At 41.9% G+C, this 27,440-nt stretch overlaps 1 protein-coding gene across 1 annotated transcript; it reads right to left on the minus strand.

Moving 5' to 3' along the window:
* Positions 1–22,046: 22,046 nt before the first annotated feature.
* LOC131429183 (uncharacterized) lies at positions 22,047–23,639 on the minus strand. Its single transcript, XM_058593232.1, has one exon. It carries the CDS (start codon positions 23,637–23,639, stop codon positions 22,047–22,049), a length of 1,593 nt encoding a protein of 530 aa, XP_058449215.1.
* Between the last annotated feature and the right edge of the window lie 3,801 nt (positions 23,640–27,440).

Below are 27,440 nucleotides of genomic sequence, written 5' to 3' on the forward strand. Positions count from 1 at the left end.
CTGAACTCAAATTTATATTCAAAAATATGTATAATTATGTGATTTGAAAATTACATGACTTGAAATCGAATGAAATAAAAAACAAAAGATCGATAGAAACAGCGCGACTTGTACCGAGAAACATTAGCTTACTAAGCACGACAGTTATCGACTGAGCCATCGAAGCGCATATCTGCTCGATGAATTATTGATGCATATAAATCCTCATAGCGGCTAATGATAACCAAATGAAAATTACACTCGGAACCTGTAAAATTATGTGCGAATGGTATATTTAGTTTTTTGACAAGTTAAGTTATTATGAACTGTATCGTTTGTAGAATTACGTCACCTGTAAAATCATCGTCCGCAGTCTAAACATCTGATTCGTCGTTGATCGGCTTTCGCGAAAACCAGCCTGGTATTCGCCGACGAAGGACTCCTCAAGCGGACTCAGTCTGTTAGACAGTATGCGGGACAGTAATTTGTACGCCGAATTCAGAATGGTAATCCCTTTGTAATTGCCGCACTCTAGTCTGTACCCTTTCTTGGATGTTGGGCATATGAGGCAATCCAAATTTCATGTATTGCAATGCAATTCTCCTACACCCGTTTCCACAACCGTTTTGTAGCGTACCTTTAGCTTTTGCTACTCTAGTTTGTCTATTACAATTCGACAAGTACGGGCATAAAGTAATCAAAAAATACACTGACCTGCAAAAGTTTGAACTGACTTAAACATTTTCATCATTTTATTCATCGTCCTCAGATAGTTGTAACGGACTGGATAAAAATCACATTTGGCAAATGAGTTACAATATTCCCAATATTTGTACTACTCCTCGTAGAGAATGACCCATTTAAAATCACTATCTGAGCACGTTTTTCTTTCGACATTTGCTGATGATCTTGTCATTGCCCAGTTAGTGCAATGTACTAATGTGAATTCAAGTGTCAAATCGTCTAGATTGAAGCTTATGTTTCTTGAAATCGCAAGCAGATAAGCTTCGATGACAAAAAAGATTTTCCTATCAGGAACCAGAACTTTTTGGCTCAAGTGGCACGTTCCCTTCTTGGTTGGTAAACGACTGGACAATGCGCAATTCAGGCCCCAATGTGGTCCAGTAACTCCTATCCCTACCTCCCCGCGGTGCCGGCTGGGGTGCGAGTAACAATAGGAAAGATTGGGTAACCAACCCCGGTGTGACTTTGGTCGTATGCTGACAGGGAAGGGGGGGATTGCTTTCTCTTTACAGAGAGCAAGCCTACCCGAGAGCAAGCCTACCCCGAGTCTTTTCCCCATGTTGGGGCGGCTCGAAACAGCGTCTGTTCTCCATGTTAGGAGCGACTGATTACCGTCCTTGTGCCAGTGTGGGACTCTAAACAGTGCTGACACGATGGCCCTCCGGCGAGACAGGAGGTTAGTGCATGCCTAACAAGCCGCCTGGAAAACACTTGTTACAAATAATCAGGATATAAATACGACTAGGAATACTCGGAAAAAACCTACGCGACGAAATAAGGATTGGACGATTGGAAGCTTGGCACATGGAACTGCAAACCGCTGGGCTTTCCAGGATACGACCGAATGCTGCATGATGAGCTTCAAATCCGCGGCTTCGATGTCGTAGCACTGCAGGAACTTTGTTGGACGGGACAGAAGGTGTGGAAAAGTGGGCATCGAGCGGCTACCTTCTACCAGAGCTGTGGTACAACCAGCGTTCTAGGAACGGGATTTGTAGTGTTGGGCAAGATGCGCCAGCGCGTGATTGGGTGGCAGCCAATCAGTGATAGGATGTGCGTATTGAAGATCAAGGGTCGTTTCTTCAATTACAGCATCATCAACGTGCACTGCCCACATGAGACGAGACCCGATGACGAGAAGGAAGCATTCTACGCGCAGCTGGAACAAACCTACGACAGCTGTCCACGGCGGGATGTAAAACTTGTCATCGGCGACATGAATGCAATGTACAGGTCCGTGATCGGGCTGGAGAGCCTGCACGCGGTAATAAACGACAACGGTCAACAATGCGTAAACTTTGCAGCCTCCCGAGGAATGGTAGTTCGAAGCACTTTCTTCCCCCGCAAAGATATCCACAAAGCCACCTGAAGATCACCTGATTAACATACGGAAAATCAAATCGACCACGTTCTCATCGACGAGCGATTCTTCTCCGACGTCATCAATGTCCGCACTTACCGCAGCGCCAACATTGATTCTGATCACTACCTTGTTGCAGTTTGTATGCGCTCAAAACTATCGACGGTGCACAACACTCGTCGCACAGGAACGCCGGGACTCAATCTCGAGCAGCTAGGTAGCGTCCGTACTGCAAAGGAATACGCGCAACAACTGGAGGAAGTGCTACCAACGGAAGAGCAGCTTGGCGCGGCGACTGTTGAAGACCGCCGTGAGTAGCACTGCTTCAACTGACTGGTTTGACGTCGAATGTCAGCAGTTGGACGAAGAGAAGAATGCAGTAAGGGCGAGGATACTGCAACATCGCACTAGAGCGAACGAGGAAAGATACAGACAGGCACGGAACAGACAGAACACGGTTTTCCGGAGGAAAAAGCGCCACCAGGAAGACCAAGATCGCGAAGCGATGGAACAGCTGTACCGCGCAAATGATACACGGAAATTCTATGAGAAGGTGAACCGCTCACGTAGAGGCTATACCAGTTCCTAGTTCCCGGTTCTAAATTTACCGGAAAAAGTGGTCATTACCTCAAAAACCTATTCTTAAATTATCTAGTGGTGTGATGTCTTTTTCATCAATACAGTCGTGTTAAGACATTTTTCATTAAAATAACTTTGGGATCAATTTTGACACCAATTTATTGAGATTGATTGGAGTAGTTCACAAAAGCAAGCTTCAGGGCTTATGTCACATATTCGGCAACATTTATCAGCCCTAACGTATAGGTACTCTCGAATGTGATAATAGGTCACTATTAGACATAAATGTATCGATAGGAAAAATTGATTTGTCGATATGTCCATATGTTTTTAGAAATCGACCCCCAGCTCAATTTTAGTCTCGAACGATCGGTGATATCGGTTAATCCATGCATAAGAAAATTGAGCGCGAATGAGTTTTGGCGTTTACGTCACTTATGCCATTATATCGCCCGAACCGTAAGTGACATTATTAAAAAAAGCCTACTATTATTGAATATTGTCTGAATCCGACTTACGGTTCTGTAACTTTAGAGTGAAGTCTGTTCATAATTGAAAAGGTTTTTTATGCCCAAAAAAATTTTCTTATTTCTATTCAAAACTCAATAAAAAGTATTTGAAATAACCGTAAACTAGTTTTTATGTTAGATATAAATTTAAAACACATTAAAGAATAATTTCGAATATAAGTGTTACCAAGCTCAAAACCGACAAAAAAATAACTACGACTTGTCAGAAAAATTACCAACCTCAAGGTAGCAATCTACTGACAGTTAAAACTATATCTTTCCCGGTACTGCATAGTAAAGGAAGATGATGCGCGGGAGAGAAAATTTAAACAGCCATGGAATTCGGTGACTCAAGCAAGTAGCCGGGAACTTTTTATGATACTTGAGTGCGTTTAATTCGGTTCGTTTGATCTGACGAGTTAAATTTTTCCATGTTCTCATTTTATCTACGGTCCTGGAACTTCCCGCCAACCAAATTTTCCGTTACTAATACAGGTGCAACCAAACGAATATAAAGTTTAATTTTCATGCCGCTTCGTTACCGAAAAAAAAAGTTGTAGCATTATAAGCTAAACAAACTAGGTATGAAGATTTCCACTCGATTCCCATCACCAACACGATGGCGTACGGAGAAATTCATTCGCAAGTCGAGAACGTCAGTTTCAAGATATTCAGAATTCAGTCTTCCTACTTGGTAGCCCGGTAGTAACCCCTTGGTAGTAAACACAGTTTTCTTTGTGGTAGCGAGGAAACAGCCTTTCCGCTCCGGCTCCTATTCTTCCCGGTGGCTTCGAGCAGCAAGTAATTAAAATTTCAGCCTGTATGATGTCTAGTGCACTTTCTTTAAATATTAAATGGAGGACATCTCTTTTCACCCGTTGGGAGCGGCAACAGCGGAGTATGTTCTATTAATTTTTGATAATTCTTGTGGAAACGATGATCCTGCTAATAGGCGCTTTTGAACTAGAGCCAGGTTAAGTCTTGAACATTCTTTTTGATGTTATCTTGACAGTAATTAAAATTTTAGAGACTGTACGGAATTTTGGAAGTGGAAAACGGGACAGACGAGTTTGCTAATAGTTGGTGGTAATTATTATCTACGATAGTTTATGCAGCTATTTTTATTATAACGAAGAGCACTTATTCAATGTGGTCACAGGAAGTTGAACCAACTCGCTAAACAATAAACAAATAATTCGCCTTGGACACACATAATTATTCTAGTATAAAAAGCGGTCAAACTATGTCACCATTCAAACTTTTTAAGTTTATTCTCAGTTACTTGGGTTTTACAACTCTCACGTAAAAATTTCGCTGGTGTTGCCCACTTCGTAATGGAGCAAGTTCTAAGTTGTAAATAAATACTCAAATCGAAAGCTTTGTGCAAAATTTATTTTTTTAAACGGGTTTGGATGCAGAACTTCAAATTCAAATTCAATAAAATCAGTGGACTTTTCACAAGGTTTTGACTCGAAAAGACTCGATGAATTCAATATCTATCGATACTGGTGGTGAATGTGTCTTGTCCGATTTTTTTAGAATAGTTGGGATTAGTTTCCAATTCTTATTGCAGGAACACATAACATATTATTAGGAAAATAACACATGGGCTGAAAAGTCCCGGGCCTATCAAAGAGAACACGATTTTTCCTTTCAAAATTAACTTTATTCATCAACGCAATCTCCATCAAGAGCAACGCAATCATTCCAGCGCCGCTCTAACATTTCAATACCACTTTTGTAGAACGACTTATCTTTTGCCTCAAAATAGGCCTCCATTTCAGCGATAACCTCTTCATTCGCGCGAAATTCCTTACCGTCGAACCGTTTTTTCATGTCTACGAACAGCCAGTAGTCGCTGGGAGCCAAATCTGGCGGATACGGTGGATGTGGGAACAATTCGAAGTTCAATTCATGTAGTTTTGCCATTGTTTTGATTGAGTTGTGATACGGTGCGTTGTCTTTATTAAATGCGGTCGTTTTTTTTGCGATTTCAGCCTTCAAATGCTCCAAAATCGTTATATAACAATCACTGTCATTGATATTTCCTTTCTCAAGATAGTCGATAAATATTACACCACGCACATCCCAACATACAGAGGCCACATAACCTTTCCAAACGATTGTTGTGCTCTCGGGACGCTCTGGACGAGTTTCACTAGTTCACTCAGATGGTGATCGTTTTGATTCCAATATGAATATAATATCATGTTTTACTTTTTTATTTATGACTTCTGGTCAGCCAGTAATTTTTACTTTTTCCGTTTTTTAACGATATCAAACTAACTAAGGATTATAAGAAGAGAAAGAATATGAAATTATAGAGCCATAGTACTCAAGGAAGAGCAAGGATGTGAAGAATAAAGTGCGGAAAAATGATACGTGACAAGGGTCATTTAAGTAAGCAGAAGGCTTCTCGTATCTAAACTTTTACCTTCTACCAGAGGAGTCGAACTTAGGCATCTTAGCGATACGAGTCATCCGAGTCTCTGATATGTCAGAAAGTAAAGGCAAAGGTCGTTTGCCATTTACTGTCCGAACCGGCAAAAGTAAAGTTACGAGAAGTTGTCACATTCTGCCCACGACGGTTTCTCACACAATGTGTTTCATTGTGTTGATATTTTTTCATCTCTATATAGTTAGTTATAACAACGGAATGGAAGATTTGTCCGAAACTATTGCTTGAGTGCCTGGAGTTGTAGCGTATGACTATGCGTCCCCCTATGCGTATAATATCATGAATTTCAACAGCTGTCTTTTAAAGGTTAGTATCAATTAAAAAAAGGGTGATTAAAATAAAACTAGCTCCATCCATGTGTTAGGCCCGGAAATTTTTAGCTCATGTGTTATTATTATAGCTTTCAACAAAATCGTAGACTTATAAAGCTCCAGTATGAACCCGCATCTCGTAAGATAAGGTTGTTAATTATTCAAATCCCGTGCACTAGACATGACCAGGTGAGAATTTTTTCAAGCCCGAATCCATCCCATACCCGATCGAAAATAAAAAAACCAGTACGCGACCTGAACCCGAGATTAATTTTTATTCCAGACCCGTACCAGACCCGAACCCGAAAAAAATTCCCGAAATTCGAAACCCGAAAAAACCGAAACCTCACCAAATTTTTTAATCCGTATCCGTTAAAATGAAAGAAATCGGCACCCGTACTCGACCCGAACCCGACAAACATATACACTCTTTTTACGCGGATCTTTATGCGGTTTCTTTTTACGCGGCTTTTTCTACGCGAATTTCCGAAGTTACGCGGTTGTTTTTTACGTCGATTTTCAAAGTTACGCGGTTTTCTTGATTTGTTTTACAAAGGCATGAAACTTTGAGATCTGGTGTTATCCCGAATTTTTTTTTAAGTCAACTCTTTGACACTTAGAAAATTTTTGAATTTCTTCCATTTTGCGTTTTTTTTCTACGCTGATTTGTCAAGTTACGTGGTCTCGGATTCTCTAAGTCCCAAAGTCGATTTTCACAAATAATTCTTTTTTGAAATTACACTAGATCTGGACGTTTCATGCATTCCTAAAATATTTGCATCATGTTTTTTTTCTTTAGTTTTGAGGGGTTTTTTTACGCGGATTTCCGAAGTTACGCGGATTTACGAAGTTCGGGTTCGGATTCGGTTTCGGTTTCGGGTCGGGTTTCGGGTACAAATACCCGACCCCCAACCATCTCTACCGTCCACTCAAGCAAACAGTATGTATAAATAAAATATAATGTACATTTCAGCTGCTGATATAATTTCGTTGTATGAAAAACAAATATAAATTATGACCAACAGTGTATCTTCTTGATTCGCGTGTCCGGCTTTTAGTGTGAATTGAAAAATGACGAAGTTAAAGCTAAAACAATTCACCAATATTTGCAAAACTTCAAGTTTTCGATAAAAAAAATAGTCATTTAAACACTAGAATTTATATCTAACAGAATTCCTTGCCACATGCCTTTCATCCTTCGCATCCCATCAGGAAAATGACGGCAAGATTTCACGGCAAGGCAAGAAACTCGAAATAACCAAGGGAACGTGCATTACTTACCTTACCTAATACCTATAGGCCTGTGGTGTCCTTTGCTGTATCAAGAATACGTCTCCACATAACTCGATTTATGGCTGCTCGTCGCCAGCCACTCAAGGCACGGATGCTTCTGAAATCACCCTCTACTTGATCGATCCACCTCGCTCGCTGCGCTCCTCTTCTTCTTGTACCAGTCGGATTAAATTCACGAACCATTTTCACTGGGATGTCGTCCGACATCCTTATGACATGCCCAGCCCACCGTAGACGTCCGATTTTAGCTGTTCGTACGATGGCTGGTCCTCCTAGTTCCTGATTCATACGCCGTCTCCACGTTCCGTCTTCCATCTGCACTCCGCCATAGATGGTCCTCAGTACCTTTCTTTCGAAAACACTAAGGGCGCGTTGGTCCTCTGCCAACATAATCCAGGTCTCGTGGCCATAGAGAACAACCGGTCTAATGAGCGTTTTGTAGATTGTCAATTTCGTGCGGTGACGTACTTTTCTCGATCGGAGGGTTTTTCTGAGTCCAAAGTACGCACGATTCCCGGCCAAAATACGTCTATGAATTTCTCTGCTGGTGTCATTATCGGCGGTCACCAGTGAGCTCAAATACACGAACTCGTCAACCGCCTCGATATCGTCACCATCTATCAATATTCGTTGTGGGAGGCGTAGTGTTTCTTCTCTAGAGCCTCTTCCTCTCATGTATTTTGTTTTTGACGCATTTATGGTCAGTCCGATACGACTAGCTTCAGCTTTCAGTCCGATGTAGGTTTCCATCATCTTCTCAAGGTTACGTGATACAATATCAATACCGTCAGCGAAGCCAAAAAGTTGTACGGACTTTCGAAAGATCGTGCCACTCGTGTCAATCCTCGCTCTTCGAATCACACCTTCCAAGGCAATATTGAACAAGATACAAGAGAGTCCATCACCTTGCCGTAGCCCTCTCCGAGATTCGAATGGACTCGAGAGCATCCCAGATACTCGGACGTAGCACATCACTCTATCCATCGTTGCTTTGACCAATCGCGTCAGTTTATCCAGGAAACCGTATTCGTTGAGCGTTGAGCAATGTGGTTGCGCGGTAATTGCAACAGTCTAGCTTATCGTCTTTTTTGTAGACGGGACATACCACCCCATCCATCCATTCCTGCGGTAGAATCTCCTCCTCCCAAATCTTAGAAATCATCCAGTGCAGCGCTCTAGCCAGTGCCTCTCCTCCATGTTTGAGCAGCTCGCCTGGTAACTGGTCATTGCCCGCGGCTTTGTTGTTCCTCAGCTTGCCGATCTCCTCACTTATCTCCGACAGATCAGGGGCTGGGAATCTGTCGTCGGCTGAGCGTGCACCCAGATTGATTCCTATGTCGTTCTCTGTATCCTGTGCTTCTCCATTCAGATGCTCGTCATAGTACTGCTTCTACCTGTCGATCACCTCACGTTCGTTCGTGAGAAGGTTGCCACTGGTATCTCTGCACATTTCGGCCTATGGCGTGTAGCCTCTACGTGAGCGGTTCACCTTCTCATAGAACTTCCGTGTGTCATTTGCGCGGTACAGCTGTTCCATCGTTTCGCGATCTTGCTCTTCCTGGTGGCGCTTTTTCTTCCGGAAAACCGTGTTCTGTCTGTTCCGCGCCTGTCTGTATTGTTCCTCGTTCGCTCTAGTGCGGTGTTGCATCATCCTCGCCCTTGCTGTTCTTCCGTTGGTAGCACTAGCTCCAGTTGTTGCGCGTATTCCTCTGCAGTACGAACGCTACGTAGTTGCTCGAGATTGAGTCCCGGTGTTCCTGTGCGACGAGTGTTGTGCACCGTCGATAGTTTTGAATCAATGTTGGCGCTGCGGTAAGTGCGGACGTTGATGACGTCGGAGACGAATCGCCCGTCGATGAGAACGTGGTCGATTTGATTTTCCATATTTTGATCAGATGATCTTCAGGTGGCTTTGTGGATATCTTTGCGGGGAAGAAGGTGCTTCGAACTACCATATTCCTCGGGAGGCTGCAAAGTTCACGCATCGTTGACCGTTGTCGTTTGTTGCCGCGTGCAGGCTCTCCAGCCCGATCACGGGCCTGTACATTACCTCCCGGCCTACCTGAGCATTCATGTCGCCGATGACGATTTTTACATCCCACCGTAGACAGCAGTCATTCCAGCTGCGCGTAAAATGCTTCCTTCTTGTCATCGGGTCTCGTCTCATGTGGACAGTGTACGTTGATGATGCCGTAATTGAAGAAGCGGCTCTTGATCTTCAATACACACATCCTATCACTGATTGGTTGCACCCAATCACGCTCTGGCGCATCTTGCCCAACACTACAAATCCCGTTTCTAGGACGGTGGTTGTGCCACAGCTCTTGTAGAAAGTAGCCCCTCGATACTGGACAAGAGGCAAATAGCCACTTTGGAGCCTGAATTACGCATTGACCAGTCGCACAGTGATGCCAAGGTGGCAGAAATCCAAAAAATAAATTTATTTTTTTCCTGCACTGTATTATTTTTTGTATTCTCCGATAAGTGAAGGTTTACAGTTTAAAGTATAAAAATTTTTGAATAAGAAATAATCTCTCCATATCCTCTCAAAGATAGGGTATTGTAAACTTTCTTTCCATCCTTCCATACAAAATATATGGCGCAATGACGATGTTTTGCGATTAGAGTTCTATAAAGGTAGGAAAGGGCTGCCACTGTTCAATAGTATTTTATTTTATAGCATTTTTTCTCTACTTTTCAAAAAACACTATGCGATCCTGCACATTTCTGAACCTTTGAGGTTATTTTCGATAGCTTGCGGGGTCGACAATTAAAATCACAGAAACAAGGGTCAGACTTTTGTAACTGAAGTCGGTGTCAGTAAAATTTAAAAAAAACGGCTTTATGATAAATAAAATCAGAATATTTATACCAAACATAACATAAAACACCTATATAAATGTCGTTATATAAATCTATTTATAATATATCAGGCGTTGGAATAAACTATTAAAGTTTCATGATTTTTAGTGAGAGTATCATTGCAGTACCGTTTTTCAAAGTATAGTACATTGTTATATAGTTATGGACGAACCCGAATAGCACTTGGCCCGTACGCACAGACCTCAGCAAAGTACGCGCCAGCAGTAAGACGCCAGTGTATCCAACGCGTAGAGATGTCAACCACCCTGTTACCAATTATTGAACCGCTGACATCGCAGCAGACATCCGGCCACCGTGGTTGCATCAGCCAGGAACCATTGGTAATTGCATCAGCCGAAACCACCACGCCGCATCGACGATTCGACATGTTCGGACAGGATAACCGCTGAATCAATAGTTTAGGGCTAGGTAGTCAGGTCTAACGAACATTCAGGCAGGACAAGTTAGTCAGTTCGATTTAAGAAGTGAAACAGTTCGGTCCCAAGACCAACAGGTGAATCAAAGTGTAAAACATTTTTAAAAACCTTTTTATGTAATAAAGAACTTAAGTATATACCACCACTAAGACTCGAATACCACGTTTGAAAAATTACTTTTCCTCAGATTCAACAAACGAATCGATCCTATTTTTGGTAGTGTCGTAGTTTTTGAAGCTGACCTGACAAGTTATGCGCCATGAATTGGAGCAAATGGCAACCGTATGGAACAGTGTCAGGTAAAAAATGGAGGCTTGGGCAGAACTTTTCATTGCAGCGATTATAAAAATAAGCTTTTACAACTTTCGTAGCATGGAGTCTTGCATTATCATGAAACAAAAATACTATGCCATGAAGATCTTCATATTGCGTCCTCTTTTGACGCTATCCATGAAGCAATCCATTTTTCTAACTCTTCGAAGGATTGAAAATGTTGATCTGCCAGGCCGTGCGCAATCGAACGGAATAAGTGGAAGTCAGAAGGGGGGACATCTGGGGAATACGGCGAGTGGGGCAAGACTTCCCATTTCAGCGTTTCCAGGTACTTTTGACCACTTTTGCGATGTGAGGCCGAGCATTGTCGTGTTGAAGGATGACTTTGTCATGTCGCTCTTGAAATTGTGGCCGCTTTTATTTTAGCGCGCGACTAAGGCGCATCAGTTGCGTTCGGTAGCGATCTCCTGTGATGGTTTCACCTGGTTTTAAGAGCTCGTAGTAAATCACACCGAGCTGATCCCACCAAATACAAATCATAACCTTGGCACCGTGAATATTCGGTTTTGTCTTCGACGAAGTAGCATTCCCGGGCTTTCCCCATGATTTTCTGCGTTTAGGATTATCGTATCGAACCCACTTTTCATCACCGGTTACGATTCAATGTAAAAACCCCTTACGATTTCGTCTTTGTAGCAGTTGTTCACATACAAATAGACGGCGCTCGATGTCCCTCGGTTTCAACTCGTACGGCACCCAGTTTCCCTCTGAATCATGCCCAGGGCCTTGAAACGTTTTGAAATGGCTTGCTTACTCACTCCCAGCGATTCGGTAAGCTCTTCTTGGGTTTGGCACGAATCTTCATCAAGCAATGCTTCTAGTTGTTCATCTTTGAAGGTTTTTTTCTCTTCCACCACCATGTTTGCCTTCGACATCGAAATCACCATTTTCAAAACATTGAAACCACTCCCGACACGTTCTTTTACTCAGAGCAGCATAACCGTAAGTTTCTGAGAGCATTCGATGCGATTCAGCTGCATTTTTTTGCGAATTGTAACAGAAAAGTAAAACTTCCCGCAAATGGCGAGAATTGGGCACATAAACAGACATTTTCGAGCGGAAATAATACGAAAACAAGAACAACTGTCACTGAAACGGCGATGAAAATTCGTTAGTCACTGTACACACTCACTTTAAAGGCATTATCATCTATGTATTTTGACCAGCCTCAGCCGGTACAGCCACCTATCGGAAAACGGCGGAAGCGAAGTTGTGCACCTGATACTTGTGTTTGTGTTCTTTCATAAAATCGAAAAACTTAAAAAATGCCAAATGCAAAGCATTTTCAAAAAATTAATATTTTTGTTAAAAACAAAAAAAAACTTTTGTGATTGTTACTCTCCCATCTTCAATCACAGTGCAATAAACTACATCAGTTGTATGTTACAACATATCAGAAAATAAAAATATTAAGATAAGCACTTTTGGAGAAAATTGATGTTTTCAAGATATAAGGAAAAGTTTTTTTTCTCTGTGTGTACATTTTCCACACAGATTTGATTATTATTTGAAACATTAGTTAAAGCTCCTACTCAATCACGAAATAAATAAAAATACACAAGTTAATATATTTAAAAAAAGTCGTCATTTTCCGGTCCATAGCGAACGGTGCATCATGTCACTTTTAGGTGGATCAAATATTTTTTCATACATCATCAAAACGGAAATATATTCAGAGACTTCAAATTATTCATAAAAAATCATCCAGCTGACGTTTATCGACGTATTTTTGGTTTTTGCCAACTTTTGTATGGAGAGGCACCACTGTGAGTCGTTTACCTACCAGAAAAGGTATTCTGGTGCCATACAAATTTCCTGAATTTCATTTGAATCCGACTTTCGGTTCCAGAATTACGGGGTGATATGAACCAAAAATATGAAAATAATATCCATTCGCTTTTCTCGGAGATGGCTGAACCAATTTTCACCATCTTTGATTCTACTGTAAGGTCTTGAGAAGCCATAAGTATATTCCAGTTTTCATTTTGGGCAAATTCCTGGTTCCGGAGATTGGGTGCTTAGTGTAGAAATGTCAATTTCAAGAAGATTTTTTTTCATAAGCTATCTCTTTAATATTTTTTAACAAACCTCGCATATATCTGGAACCGGAAGTGACTGCCATCTGCCCTTTATACTTGATCGATGACACAACAGTAGCCTTCAAACAAGTTTAAAATTAGTCATTCTTGCAGTTTTTTTGTAAAATGAGATAATTGTCAAGCAAGCAGTTAAACGACTTTTCTTAATAATTTAGAAATAGTTGAACCAAAGACAGATTCAGATTATTTAGTTTTCGGTAAGGTCAAGTAATCAATGACTGCGATTTATATGCAATTTAGTTTAGGAGGAAATGGCGTTTTGTGATTTTACTAATTCTTTGGGTGACGATACCATTGCGTTGGCAACCGGGCAAACCTTCCTCATTCCCAACCTGCAATCAATTGCCTTCCAGTGCATTATGCCAAGGTTTCTCCAGCTGGAACCATTAGACGCATCATAGTGCCATTAAATCAGCTGACCCAATCTCTCTTGTGACCCATACCACCACAACCACCGACCGTCCTCCCACCACCGGTGGGCATTACTTGTTGGCAGCATGCCAAAGGGATTTATTAGAATTAATTTAATTTAGAACAGCGCTTTATGGATGTAATTTATGCGAAATCTTTCCGCTCCGCTCCCTCCGGCTAATGCTGTGAAATGGCTCAATAACCTCGAACAACCAGCTCGGTTTGATGACTGTTTGCAGTCCGGACTCATCCGAGCCGCACTAAGAACCAATCCGCGGATGGGTGGGGGTGGGCGATCGTTCGGTCGGTCGGTCGGTCGTTCGTACTCAATCTGATACTCTGACATCGACTGGAAAGCACTGTATGCAAACAACCTGTCAGTACACTTTCGGGACGCATGTCGGACCGAGTGTCGCCACATGGTGAATATTGTTTTAAAATATAATCTCCACAATGCGTGCATAAATTTTAATAATGCACCGGGCCGCAGATGCGTCATAACTGTGTGGCATTTTGCGATTAATTTATTTATACACATCGCTGCCGTGGAATCCGTGCATTCGGGTAGCCAGAATGGAACCAGGTGCCAGGGGATGCAACAAAAACCCGAAATAGGTACCAGTTTACCAACGAAACGCCTGCATGCAAGCCGTCGACTAGTTTTTGCTACACTGACAAAACTGTTGCCAGTTTGGAGCAACCTTGCGGGGTTACTGATGTTTGAAGAGGGGGGTTGGGAATCAATGAAAAGGCGCCTCACGGATCGGTGCAATAAATTGCTGAGCAGATTGTTTCTGCAGGATGAAGGAAGGAGTATCGGAGAAGGGCGCTCGTGACGTATGTCGTGTTTGAACGCCACCGAAATCTGAAACCTAGAACTGTCATTTTGTTTGCTTTATGAATTGTTATTGTAGTTCGGGAGGAAATTTAGGTTTCATGTGTCTCATACAAAATAAATAAATGTTTGCTGTTTAACATTTAATATGTTGAGTTTTTGAAATAATTCCATTCACAGTCTTCACGCTTGCGAGATTCAATGCAGCGAAACGAAAAAAATATGTGTTACTGGGCCTGCCCGTATCCGATCGAAAGTAAAAAACTTCTGCGTGTACCTAACCCGAACCCGAGAATAATTCTCGGGTAATTTTTCAAAAGGGCGTATAAGCAAGTGACAATTTCTCTTTAATCACTCTCTCTTTCGATTATTATGATGTGATTAAAAAGATTTTCTTTGATATCACTATTCTGTTTGAAAGTCGAAAGTTTCGGGTATCATTTCATGCAAAGAGTTGAGTGATGAATGTGGAAACCGCCTGGTAATTAATAGAAGAGAAAGTAAACAAAGAGAAACTGTCACTTGCTTTCACGCCCTTTAGAAAAATTACCCGAGTATTGTTCTTCCTAAGCCGAACCCAAACCCGTACTCGATATAAAATGAAAATCTTTACCCGCACTCGACCCGAACCCGAGAAAACAGCCGACCAAATTTTCGAACCCGTGCCCGTTAAAAATAATAAAACCATTATCCGTACCAAAACCCGAATCCGACAAATTATACCCGTCGGGTTCGGGTCGGGTTTTGCGTTCAAATACCCGAAAGGTTATGCATTTTTTGCAGTCACATTTTTGTTTATGTCAAATGCCATAGATACGCAACTATCGTCGAGATTTGGTGTTATCTGAGGAAAAACTTAAAAATATCGACCTTGATGAGATTTGAGTTTGAAATTCTTATCAAACTTTTTTTAGGCCCGATGTCTTATAAATGCATTATATGTCGAAATCTTGTATAGAGGAGACCGGCACAAAAATAACCACTTTTGGTCTTGTACAGAAAGTAAACGCTTTTTCCCTCTAAATGTTTTCGTTCTTCAGTACACGCTATACGAAATAAAACAAAGTACTCTGTGTGCTTCGTTAGCGAAGGCGGTGGTGTTTTCTTCACAGGCACCGACAGGTACCGATGAGTACCGGTTTTGCATCGTCATTTTGTATGACGGTTTTAAAGTTTTGACACTCATCGCCCAATAATTTTGGTACCGGAAGTTGGAACTGGATGTTATTGCTCAGTATCTTTTAAGACAAGTTTTAGTTTGAATCAAGATATGTAGAAATCAATTCAACCGTTGCCGAGAAATCGAAGTGAGTTCCGTTTTTCTTCACTATTATCCGGGTTTTCGGAACCGGAAACCGCAAAGTAGGTTTATATATACACCAACAAACAAGATCTGCCAACTAGATTAATTTACGAGTGAGTTTTAACGGGTGTTTTTTTTTTGAGGTTTGTTTTTTTTCAATAGGGATTACTTTATTCTCTGAAAGTTGCTTTGACAGTGTCAAGTTACCGTGAATGGAAATCGATACAGAACCATGATAAAGGAATTTTTGTTGCCAAATCTGCTTTCGACAAAATGAATCACGCTATCACGATTGCCAAATTGGACAGACTGGGCTTCGGTTCCAACATTCTTCGGTGGATTCAATCATATCTTTGCAATCGACAGCTGGCGGTCAAGGTTCATGAAAATGTTTCCTAGGAGTTTTTGCTTTTTCTTGTATTCCACAAAGCAGTCATCTCGGACCACTGATATTTCTACTGTATTTCAACGACGTGAACTTTCCATTGAAAACTCCACGAATATCTTTTGTTATTCCAAATTATCAAGACTCTTGAAGATGCCTTTTTTCTTCAGAGTGAACTTGAAATTTTCTCGGAGTTGTGTGAAATTAATAGAATGGCGCTAAATATCAGCAAATGCTCGATTATCACATTCGAACGAAAAAGAAAACACCCATATGTTTCAATTATTGTTTTCTAGGATCAGTGATTGATAGAGTCAATAGTGTCAAAGATCTTAGCATTTTTCTCGACGAACAACTGAATTACCAATAGCTTATTTCGTACATTGTGGCAAAGGCTTCTCGTTGTATAAGATTTGTCATGAGAACCGCTTAGCACTTCATAGATATTTACTGTTTGAAATCTCTCTACTGCTCGCTTGTACGGTCACCACTCCACTATTGTTCGGCAGTATGGAACCCTCACTTTCATACTGGAACTTTAACACTTGAATCAATATAGCGCAGATTTATTCGTTTCGCTTGTCGTCGTTTGCCCTGGACTAGCCCTCACCAGCTGCTTAGTTACGAAAGTGCCGATGTTTTGACGAACAATATTGATTGCCCTGCATTACTTAGTCAAATCAACATCAATGTTCGTTCTAGAGTTCATAAACCGAAGTCACCATCTATGAAACGACCACAAAAACATCGTTTTCTGGAATCTACCTTACAAAGCCGGTTTCCAAATTGAAATATTGCAGTGGTTTCCATGGATTTTCGATCCTGATTTCGCCACCTTTTTCGTTTCTAATATTTTGCAAGATACGAATAATGTACGATTCAGACAATCCGGCTTCTTCCGTCACCGTCACCGGAACGTCCGCTTTCGTCAAAATTAGTCAAATGAGTTTTTCCTTTGCGCATTCACACGATCCAGCAGAGATCCGGAACGTCAACGTCCGTCAACGGCAAGCTCCGTCAACATTTCTCCGAAAGAATATTTGACGGACTGTGATTATCGCACACATGCACGATTCATATAATTACGGTATTGAGCTGACGTTTGTTATGTATGTATTCGGTGTCAAGATCCCACTCTTAAACAAAATATACCACATGTTAAGTAATTAAACTTATCAGTAGATTTGCAAAGTACGTTACGTTGGTGAGTGGAACTGATTGTTTTGTTTTTTCCTCTTTCTTTTGAAAGTTATTTATTCGATAAAAAGGTTCGAAAACAACAAATCGATTGGCTTCAAAAGCTCCCAGATTTTGTATTAATGGAATAAAATTGTGCGAAACTAAGTTCTTCAAATTCTGCGTGTTAGAAAATGACATGGCGGCAACGGATAGGAAACCGGATCGTGTGAATTAGAATGACGGTGACGGACGTTGACGTTCCGGTGACGGTGATGGAAGATGCCGGACCGTCTGAATCGTACTTAAATTTTGCTTCAGACGCACAAGCCTGCTGCGATTTCAATCTAAAATAATTAAAAAAAAATGTATTTTAAAATAAGGGTGGATTTTCTTAACAGAAAACACATTAGAACTACTAATATTCCCATTTCGAGTAAAAATCAATTTCCCGACTTTAGCGGAACAATGCCCCTTAAAGGTGCACCAAAAACCTCACCAGTCAACCTTTTGTGTCCGATCCCAGAACACACGATGATTGAATTGATCCCTAACAAAGCAATCTCGCCCGGTTCTGATGACGACAGGGAACGTGACCAAAATTCCGCCAAGATTCTCCAATTCCTAATGGACCATATTCAATTAGGCGGAAACCCTCAAATTGAATTGATCCTGTGGACTATTTTCGGATCTATTTAGGACTTCCCCTCGAAATTTATATTGCAGCCGATGTCTTCCGGCATTTTCCTGCGATTTCGACTTTGCTTCGTGGGTTTGCTTGGTAGCCGAAACGGGAAAGGTCGAAGCAAACAGAGCGTTTTTGTGACGGATCGGAGCAGCGAAGGAAAAAGTAGACGGGGCGAAGAGGATGAAGATCATTATTCCTGTCTGGTTACTTGCCAATCTTCATTATACGCTTTTATTATTTATTACCATCAGGGTTTATTTCCGCTGACAAGCATGCGGCGGAATCAAGCAACCTCCAATTTTGTTTTCTCGACTTCGGTTCGGGCTTCGGCGGCTGGTAACGGGGTCGCATCAGGACATTCTTCCACCGGCGGCGAACAGGGCTGGGAGTGGACGCATAACAGACAGCTTAGTAGACATCCGAAGATTTAGTGGTCCAGAATGGATATACGTAAAAAGTGGAGCGGAAGCTGGAAAACAGAACGGAGGTACCATTTTTTTGCCTTTTTATTCCCCGTTTGCTGGCTGGACGATTCGATGGTATGCCATCGCGAGACGAACACATACCTACCTACGCCGGAAAAATCGCTTCCCATCAGTAATGGCTTCGGAGAGTCGAAGCACACGATATTTTGGTGCTGGAGGTAGCTGGGTGTCATAAATTTTATTTTCAGTGTTATAAAGAACGAAATGAAGCAGAGGAAATCTCCAATAATAAACGACGGAAGAGACGACTTTCAGCTGAATTACGGAAAGTTTCTGTAAGCCTATAGTGATGTGTACGGGACCTACCAAAATTCATTCTATACTAAGTGAATACACTTTTGTGAGATTGAGTTTCTGGCCGGTAATAATTAAAACGAGGAGAATGATCTTATTGTTAAGACATCTGTAATCGAAACCGGTTATTTTTTACATAATCTGAGACTATTGACATCTGTCTAAAAATGTATCCTACAATCAGAGTCAGAAGAAAGTTTAAGCAATTTTCTAACTCGAGAGATATTTCCGTTTTTTACGTAACGCGATTGCACCGACGTAGGTTAACGGTACAACCTTAGCATGCCTCGCCAACACTTTTGCCTTTCTCATTCGAAAAAGGATATGCAATCTCTGTGAAAACTGACTTTTGAATCAAGACTCGGAGAGCCAAGAGTCATGTACCATTCGAATCAGTTCATCGATATCGCAAAATGTCTATGCTCAAATTTAGGTATTGCAAGGTGAAAAGTAAAAAAATCAATTGTACGCCTTTTTTTGCATATATGGCGATGTAAAAACGAATTGAATGTTGATGTTAAAAAAATTGTTTTAATCCACCTATTGGTGTAATAATGCCATTCTCATTTTCATTTTCTCCTGTATAAAGACTGTCCCAGAAAGTAATCCGCTGCTATTTCGCAATGGTTCAGAATCTGTCAATTTTTATGGCTGCATTCTGTTGTTTACACTCTTCTCTAACCACTTGTGCAGTTGTTTATTCGTTTACATTAGTTTGTTTCGAAATGCTTGAACTTTCAGCAGAACAACGTCGAAAAATTGTGTACAAATGGTGCACAGAATGCGGACTGTCACTGAGAAAGATGGCAAAAATGGAAGGAGTAAGTAAAAGAGCCGTGGAAATCAGGAAGTTCGGTGAGAAAAACACCTTTGAGGATAAACCGAAAGCGGGTCGAAAAAAGTCCTGCTAACTCTCAGTTGGATAAACGTATACTGAAGGCGTTCGAGCAAAAGAAGGAGGTTTCAGTTCGGGATGTGGCCAAAAAAGTTGGCACTTCGAAGTCAAATGTTCTTCGTGCTAAAGAACGTTTGAATCTTCGAACGTATAAGAAGCAGAAACAGCCAAAACGTAGTCCGAAACAAGAAGCATCGATCAGGCCGAGGGTTCGAAAGCTGTACAATACGATTTTTGCTGGAAATGTGAACTGCATAATCATGGACAACGAAACCTACGTAAAACTCGATTACAAATCCTTGCCGGGACCACAATATTATAAGATGCGAGAAGGGCAAGTGTTAAATCAGTCCGAGACATCGATTGAAGTCGAAAAATTTGGTAAGAAAGCTATGGTCTGGCAACCAATTTGTAGCTGCGGTAAGATTTCGAAACCCTCCATCACCACCGCTTTAATGAACAGCGAAATATACATCAAGGAATGTTTACAAAAACGACTTCTACCCATGATTCGAAGCCACAAGGATCCTGTTGTCTTCTGGGTAGATCTTACTTCTTGCCACTACTCGAAATCAACGGTATAATGGTAACAGATCGGCTGAAAAGTTCGTATCGTTTCTATGAGAGGGCGCCACTAGAATTAAATCCATACCATTTTCAGTCAGTACCAACCTTCAAAAGATACGTGTATAAATTTGACAGCTGTCTGATTATTAGTTTGTGAGATATTGCATTTTAAGTGAAGCTACTTTTGTTATTATGAAAAAAATGGAAAAAAAGGAATTTCGTGTGTTGATGAAACACTACTTTTTGATGAAAAAAAGTGCCGCCGATACCAAAAAATGGCTTGATGAGTGTTATCCAGACTCTGCACCGGGCGAAGCAACAATTCGTAAGTGGTTTGCAAAATTTCGTACTGGTCATATGAGCACCTAAGACGATGAACGCAGTAGACGTCCAAAATAGGCTGTTACCGATGAAAACGTGAAAAAAATCCACAAAATGATTTTCAATGACCGCAAAGTGAAGTTGATCGAGATATCTGACACCCTAAAGATACAAAGGAACGTGTTGGACATATTATTCACGAATATTTGGATATGAGAAAGCTTTGTGCAAAATGGGTGCCGCGTGAGCTCACAATCGATCAAAAACAACAACGAAAAACCATGCTGAAATTGAACGAATTGGGCTTCGAATTGCTCCCTCATCCACCGTATTCTCCAGATTTGGCCCCCAGTGACTTTTTCCTGTTCTCAGACCTCAAGAGAATGCTCGCTGGTAAAAAATTTAGAAACAATGAAGAGGTAATCGCTGAAACTGAGGCCTATTTTGAGGCAAAAGACAAATCGTACTACAAAAATGGTATCGAAAAGTTGGAAGATCGCTATAATCGCTGTATTGCCTCTGATGGCAATTATGTTGAATAATAAAAACGAATTTTGGCAAAAAAATGTGTGTTTCTATTAAACGATACGAACTTTTCAGCCGAACTGTTATACTACCTAAAATGTCACTTTTGTCCCAGAAGACATGAATCCACCAAATATACTTCCAAAAATGTCCATTTCGTCCCAGAAGACATGAATTCACCAAATTGCCCACAACTTTAACCTATTGAGGAATTTTGGGCATTAACGAATGCACATCTTAGGAGACATGTCTCGGCAGCCGAAACCATTCAACAGTTCGAAAAAGATTGGAAAAAAGTGTCAAAACTTGTCGCCAACAAGTCTGTACGGAATTTAATGAGGAACGTTCGCAAGAAGGTGTGCCAGCTAGTCTACAATGGCTAGGTAGCAAATGTTGAGAATAATATTCTGTTGTTGTAGTCTAATATTATCAGTATATCGAATAAAATTTGAATATCTAACACTTGTGAATTTTTTACAGCGAAATCAAAGTGCGTCCATACTTTCTGGGACAGTCTTTACTACAGCAGAAATTCTCCGAAATACTACAATTTAAAAAAGTTCAGAAAATAGTTTTGAAGATTTATGTTACATAATACTACTACATTAATACTGTTCGGATGAACCAGAAACTATCTTTTGCAGCAACTTTTAGTAGCAGCTCAAAAACTGTAAGTAATTTTATTTCAGTTTAACAATAATTTAATTTGTTTTTTTTTCATACATACTCAAATAGTATCCTCTTTCCTTTTTTTTCACAATATCGAATCCTTCCTGGATCTCGTTTCCTTCTACAAACGTTTGTACAATTCAGTTATTCCTAATAATATTTAATCGTTTATAATACTTTTTCTTTTATTTACAGAATCATCTTACGCTTGGTTGAATATGGCCTTCGACGACGTTTTTAGCAAAGATTTCACTTCACGCTAACGGTTTCACCGACCTACAAACACATTTCAATAATCTCAAATCTTACTCTAAATGGATTAAATTTTTACCTTCGTATTATCAACACTATTCAGTCATCTACCAACTATTCAACCAATTAATAAATTTTTTATCAAACTATATGAGCAATCCGAAATAAACTCACTATAAGATGATATGCAATTTTAATGTTGGTGACGTTTTTCTTCTAGTTGTTGTTTTCTCCTTTTTTTACAGCACTGACAACTTTCCACCTTTGCGAAGTACATCACTTGAAAAGGGGTTCGGTGATTTCGCCGACATCCTTTTTGTTCGACGGTGACTGCCCAGCGGTGTGAACAATCCCCAGCCCGTAACATCCGGTAGGTTCTCCGGAAATACCAGATTTACCATTCTGAACATCTAATACCGCCAAATTAGCCACAGCACGTCGATGCACTTTTCCATCTGCAGTCCTTACATTTGCTTGACGGATTCTTCCATCAGCTCCTTCTATTACTTCTTGTACTCGTCCACGTACCCAGTTTCTCCTATTCTTTCCGTCTATCATGAACACTAGATCTCCAGTCTTTATTGGCTTTTGATCCTCCATCCATTTAGACCGATGAGTTAGTGACGGCAAGTATTCCTTCGACCACCGGTCCCACATTTTATCAGCCAAGTACCGCGATCGTTTGTAAACATCTCGCAGAGCATCAGCAAAATCAACAGAATCATCCATCTTCTTATCCGTATTGGTTACGGTTCCGCGCAGAAAATGGTTTGAAGTAATAGCTTCTTCCTCGGCTGATTCTTGTGGAATATAAGTCAGTGGCCGCGTATTAATAATATCTTCAGCTTCGGCCAGCGTAGTGGCGAGGATTTCGTCTGTCAATTTCCGCCAGTCGTCCAACGCACGCATTGCTTCCTTAACGGATCGTACCATGCGTTCCCATACGCCGCCCATATGCGGCGTTCCTGGAGGATTAAAGTGCCATGCCGTCACCGCTGACGAGACTTTTTCTGCGCATTCACTGTGGATTTTCTTTTTCGTCTTCTCCATCACGGCATCTGCTCCACGAAAACACATTGCATTATCCGAAAATATTTGTTCCGGAGCTCCTCGCTTGCACGCGAATCTACGGATGGCCATTAAACAAGATTGCGTCGTTAAAGTGTGTACAACCTCGAGATGTACAGCTCTAACAGCCATACACGTAAACACGGCGATCCATCTTTTCTCTTTCCTACGTCCTACCGAGACCTCGACCGGACCCAAGTAATCAACGCCGACTGAACTGAATGGCCGCAAATGAGACGTAATTCTTTGAACTGGTAACGGAGCCATCATTGGTACGGAAGGCAAACATCGATTAACCTTGCACCACACACATTCTTTTGTAACTTGCTGAATAGCAGCGCGAGCATTTGGTATCCAGAATTTCTGCCTCAACTCGTTGAAGACAGTTTCGCGGTTTGCATGACCATACTTTTCATGAAGATGCATAATCAACTTTCTTGTAATTTCATGCTTCCTGGATAGAATAATCGGGTATCTTTTGTCGAACGGGATTGTTTCGTTCTTCTCTAGCCTGCCTCGCACTCTCAGTACACCTTCAACGTCCATCACCGGCGACAATTTGTACAAACAACTAGATCGTTCAATTTTCTTCATTGGCTGATCCGGCTTCCGCTGTAGATTTTCCGTCATCGTACTCATCTCGTCAAGAAAACTGTCAAACTGCGCCTGCTTCCATAAAATGGTTTCGGCTTTGTACATTTCGTCCTGCTGGAGGGGTCTCTGAACGTTATTATTTTCCTTTTTAAAGAAACGTAGCTGATTTTTCGTCACTTTCGATGTAACAATCGACTGTCCAGCCATCTTGCGCCGGCAGTTAGCAATAAAACGCACCACTGTTGCCGTCACTCTGACTAGCTTAGTCCAATGAGAAAATGCTTCAGCCTTAACAACAGCATGGAATAGCATTACTCCTCTTGATTCTTCGTCCGTCTCAACAGTATTTTCCATTGATGGCCATTGGTCGTGTGATTTATACAGAAAACTGGAACCATTTCTCCATTCAGCATCGTTCTGCAACGGAGGACCTCGTCCCCACTTTGTGAGTACGTCCGCAACGTTTTGTTTTGTTGGGAACCAGCGCTAAGCCGTCATCCCCGTCAATTCAAGAATTTCTTCTACTCGAAATGCCACGAACTGCTTATATCTGTACGTGTCCGAACACAGCCACGAGAGAACCGTTCGTGAATCTGTCCACAGTACAGTCTTAGTGATTTGTAAAGTATGTGAAGCCAGAATTGTTTGACTCATACGTGCGCCGAGAACAGCGGCCATCAATTCTAATCGAGGAATCGATTGTCTTTTGAGTGGAGTTACCTTTGCTCGCGACATGACCAGACTACAGTGTACGATTCCATTCTTCGACGCACGAAGATATGCGACACAACCGTAAGCATGCTCACTCGCATCCGTAAAAATGTGCAGTTCCAAAGAGTCAATGGACGACGATACAGCTTCACCTAGATAGCGTCGTGGTATGCGTAACGACTCTACCTCCTGAAGTAATTCTGTCCATTGCTTCCATTTAGCCCAACAGTTCTCATCAATCAGTTGATCCCATTCGCATCCGGTTCGCCATAAATGTTGAACGATTATTTTACCATGGATCGTAAAAGGAGATAACAAACCCAGTGGATCGAAAAATCCCATAACACAGCTCAAAACGATACGCTTTGTCGGGCGCTTACCATCGTACAAATAGGCTCGAGCTTCATCACGATGTTGTACAGTAAACGCAAACATGTCTTGTGTAGGATCCCAAATCACTCCTAGTACACGCTCACCATACATTTGTTTATCTTGGTTAAACAGAACGGGCCCCATCGATTTCTCTTCTCCCAAAGCCGAAAGCACCTCTGGCGAATTAGACACACAATTGCGAATATCGAATCCAGCTTGTTTATGGATGTAACTCACCTGCTTTGCTCGCTCTACTGCTTCATCAATTGTGTCGACGCTGTCAAAATAATCATCAACGTAGTGGCGGTCGATGATCGCTGCCGCTGCCTCCGGGAATTGAGTAGCATATTCTTCTGCATTCCGGTTCTTCACGTACTGCGCCGATGCCGGGGAACACTTCGACCCAAATGTTGCGACGTCCATCACGTAGATTTTAGGTGACTCATTGCAGCTATCCCGGAACAGGAAACGCTGTGTTTGCTTGTCTTCCGAAGTGATCTTCAACTGATGGTACATCTCTCTGATATCCCCGCCGAAGGCGATTTTTCGTTCACGGAATCCAACTATCACCGACACAAGTGGGACGAGTAGATCGGGTCCTTTCAGCAACATGGAATTCAATGAAACTCCTTGCAAAGTTGCCGCCGCATCCCAAACTATACGAACCTCTCCTGGTTTCTTCGGGTTCAGTACGACGTTTAGCGGGAGATACCAAACCTTTTTATCGTCAGTGTCGATCAATTCATCTGCCGTGGCTAGATGAGCATAACCCTTGTCTCGATATTCTGTTATCTGGTTACGGACGTTCTGAAACAATTCGGGCGTTTTTCCCAACTTCTTCTCTAGCAGCTTCATTCGTTTAAGAGCCATGGGATAACTATCAGGAAAACATACGGCATCTGAATTCCCCAGAAGACCGGTTTCAAATCGACTACCTACGCGCTTTGTCGTCCGTTCTAAGATCGAGCGAGCTCGTTTGTCCTCAGCCGATTCCTGCTGAACGTTTACCACCGATTCTTCTAATGCATAGTGGCTTTTTAGAATTTCATGGATTACTTCATTCGAAACTTCTTGATGGAATCCCAGATAATTCTTTCCTAACGATGAGTCTGCTTGTCTCGGTCCGTAGATCGTCCACCCAAGCTTGCATCGAACCGCAATTGGATCGACTGTAGTACCGATTTTCGGCTCTACCGGTGCAAAACAGTGAATGTTATTTAAACCGATCAGAAGTTCCGGCCTACCATCGTAGGATTCGATTGGCAAATCACGTAAGTGCTCGTACTTCGACGCAAACTGCATCGCGTTTAGCGTTTGATGAGGCAACATCATTCTTTCGACTGTACGAACCGTTTGCAGTAACAGCTTCCCTTGATTTCTCGATCCAACAGCGGAAGCCCAGACGTTCATTCGCCTCGATGCTTTTTCCACTCTTGTAACCTCTGCAGTCCACTTAATAGTGAGTTTTTCCTGTACCCCTGAAAGCCCTAAGCGATCTGCCAACTTGCTTTCGATCAAAGTTACTGAAGCACCTTCATCCAAGAAAGCGAGAACAATTACCGATTTGCGTCCGCAATGCACTTGCACCGGAACCATTCGGAACATTACCGTACTGGTCGATATAATGTGCGCACTCATTCCAACGGCGCCCCAGCTTGGATGAATCAACGGATTGTGCTGTTCTCTACAGTCACCGACGTTGCAACGAATCTTGAAACGACATTGTCCACCGTGTTCATTTAGACAAATCTTGCAAAGTTTCCATTTTGTTACAATTTTCAAGCGTTCCGCAAAGTGCAAATTTTGAAAGTCTTGGCAAAACCGCAGACGATGATCCGTACGCTGGCATACCCTACACGGCCTTTGTTGTTTTCTATCAGATCCGTTTGAACTAGAACTCTGTACTTCGCTATGACTGAAGAGCGCAGCTTTTTCCTTCGCTTTTGTTCTTCCGCTTGTCCCAGCAGTAGTTCTTACCTCCGACTTGTATTCGTAGGTTACATTTGCTTCACAGCCGTCTGTCTCGATCCTCGAAAGGAAATTTGTGAACGTTCGAAGCGTTACAGTGTTCTTCTTCCTTTTATTCTGTACCCATTGTCGCTTTTCCCCATCCGGCAGCTTGCTTACTAGATCTTGGATGAGGATCGGATTCACCATATGTTGTGAAAGATCCGCCGCTTCCAAGTGCTCGCATAGTTGCTCGACTGTATTTCCGAACGGTATGAAACTGGCCAAATTGTCAGATCTTGGCGGTTCAAGCTTTCGCACTTTCTCTAAATGACTTTGCAGTAGCTGTTCAGGACGTCCGTAAAGCTGACGGAGTTTTGCTATCACTCGGGGAACCGATTTCGGAAGAAGAAGCTGACCACGAACACACTCCCTTTCAAACACTCCTGAAGTCTTACCAGATTTTCTACGTCGGAGAATCCGCACGCTTCGTTGGACGCTTGATATGCTCCGAAAAACAGTGGCCACTCTTCAGGTCTTCCTGAGAAAACAGGAAGCTTTTTGGTAAGCCCATTACGCGCGGTCAATTGAGCCCTACTTGGTCCAGTACGCTGTGGCCCCAGCCCGTTTGGAAATCCGTCGGGCACTGTGTCCCCATTTCCGACGCTGTATTCGCTATCGCTATCCGCTTCGCCGCCAGCTGCATCACCCGCTTCGCTATTCGATTCGCTATCCGAGTGTCCTGACTGGTTATTTTCATCATCAATGTCATCGTTATTTTCATCTGACATCTCATTTTCGACCGTTAGATTTTTACTGTCAAGCGCCGGACGACGCGATGGCGTACCTTTTCGCCCTTGCGTTTTAAAAGAGCTTTGTCGTGGATCAACCGATGATTTCTGCATTTTTCCACTGTTCTCAAATTTTACCTTTTCTAATTGCTCTTTTACAAACGACATTTCTGCTTCGTGAAGATCT

This window comes from Malaya genurostris, chromosome 2 (genome assembly GCF_030247185.1).
Source record: "Malaya genurostris strain Urasoe2022 chromosome 2, Malgen_1.1, whole genome shotgun sequence".
Classification (NCBI taxonomy): domain Eukaryota; kingdom Metazoa; phylum Arthropoda; class Insecta; order Diptera; family Culicidae; genus Malaya; species Malaya genurostris.

Coding starts and splice junctions, on each gene's coding strand:
- LOC131429183 (XM_058593232.1), bottom strand. CDS start 23,639: ATGGCTGGACAGTCGATTGTTACATCGAAAGTGACGAAAAATCAGCTA.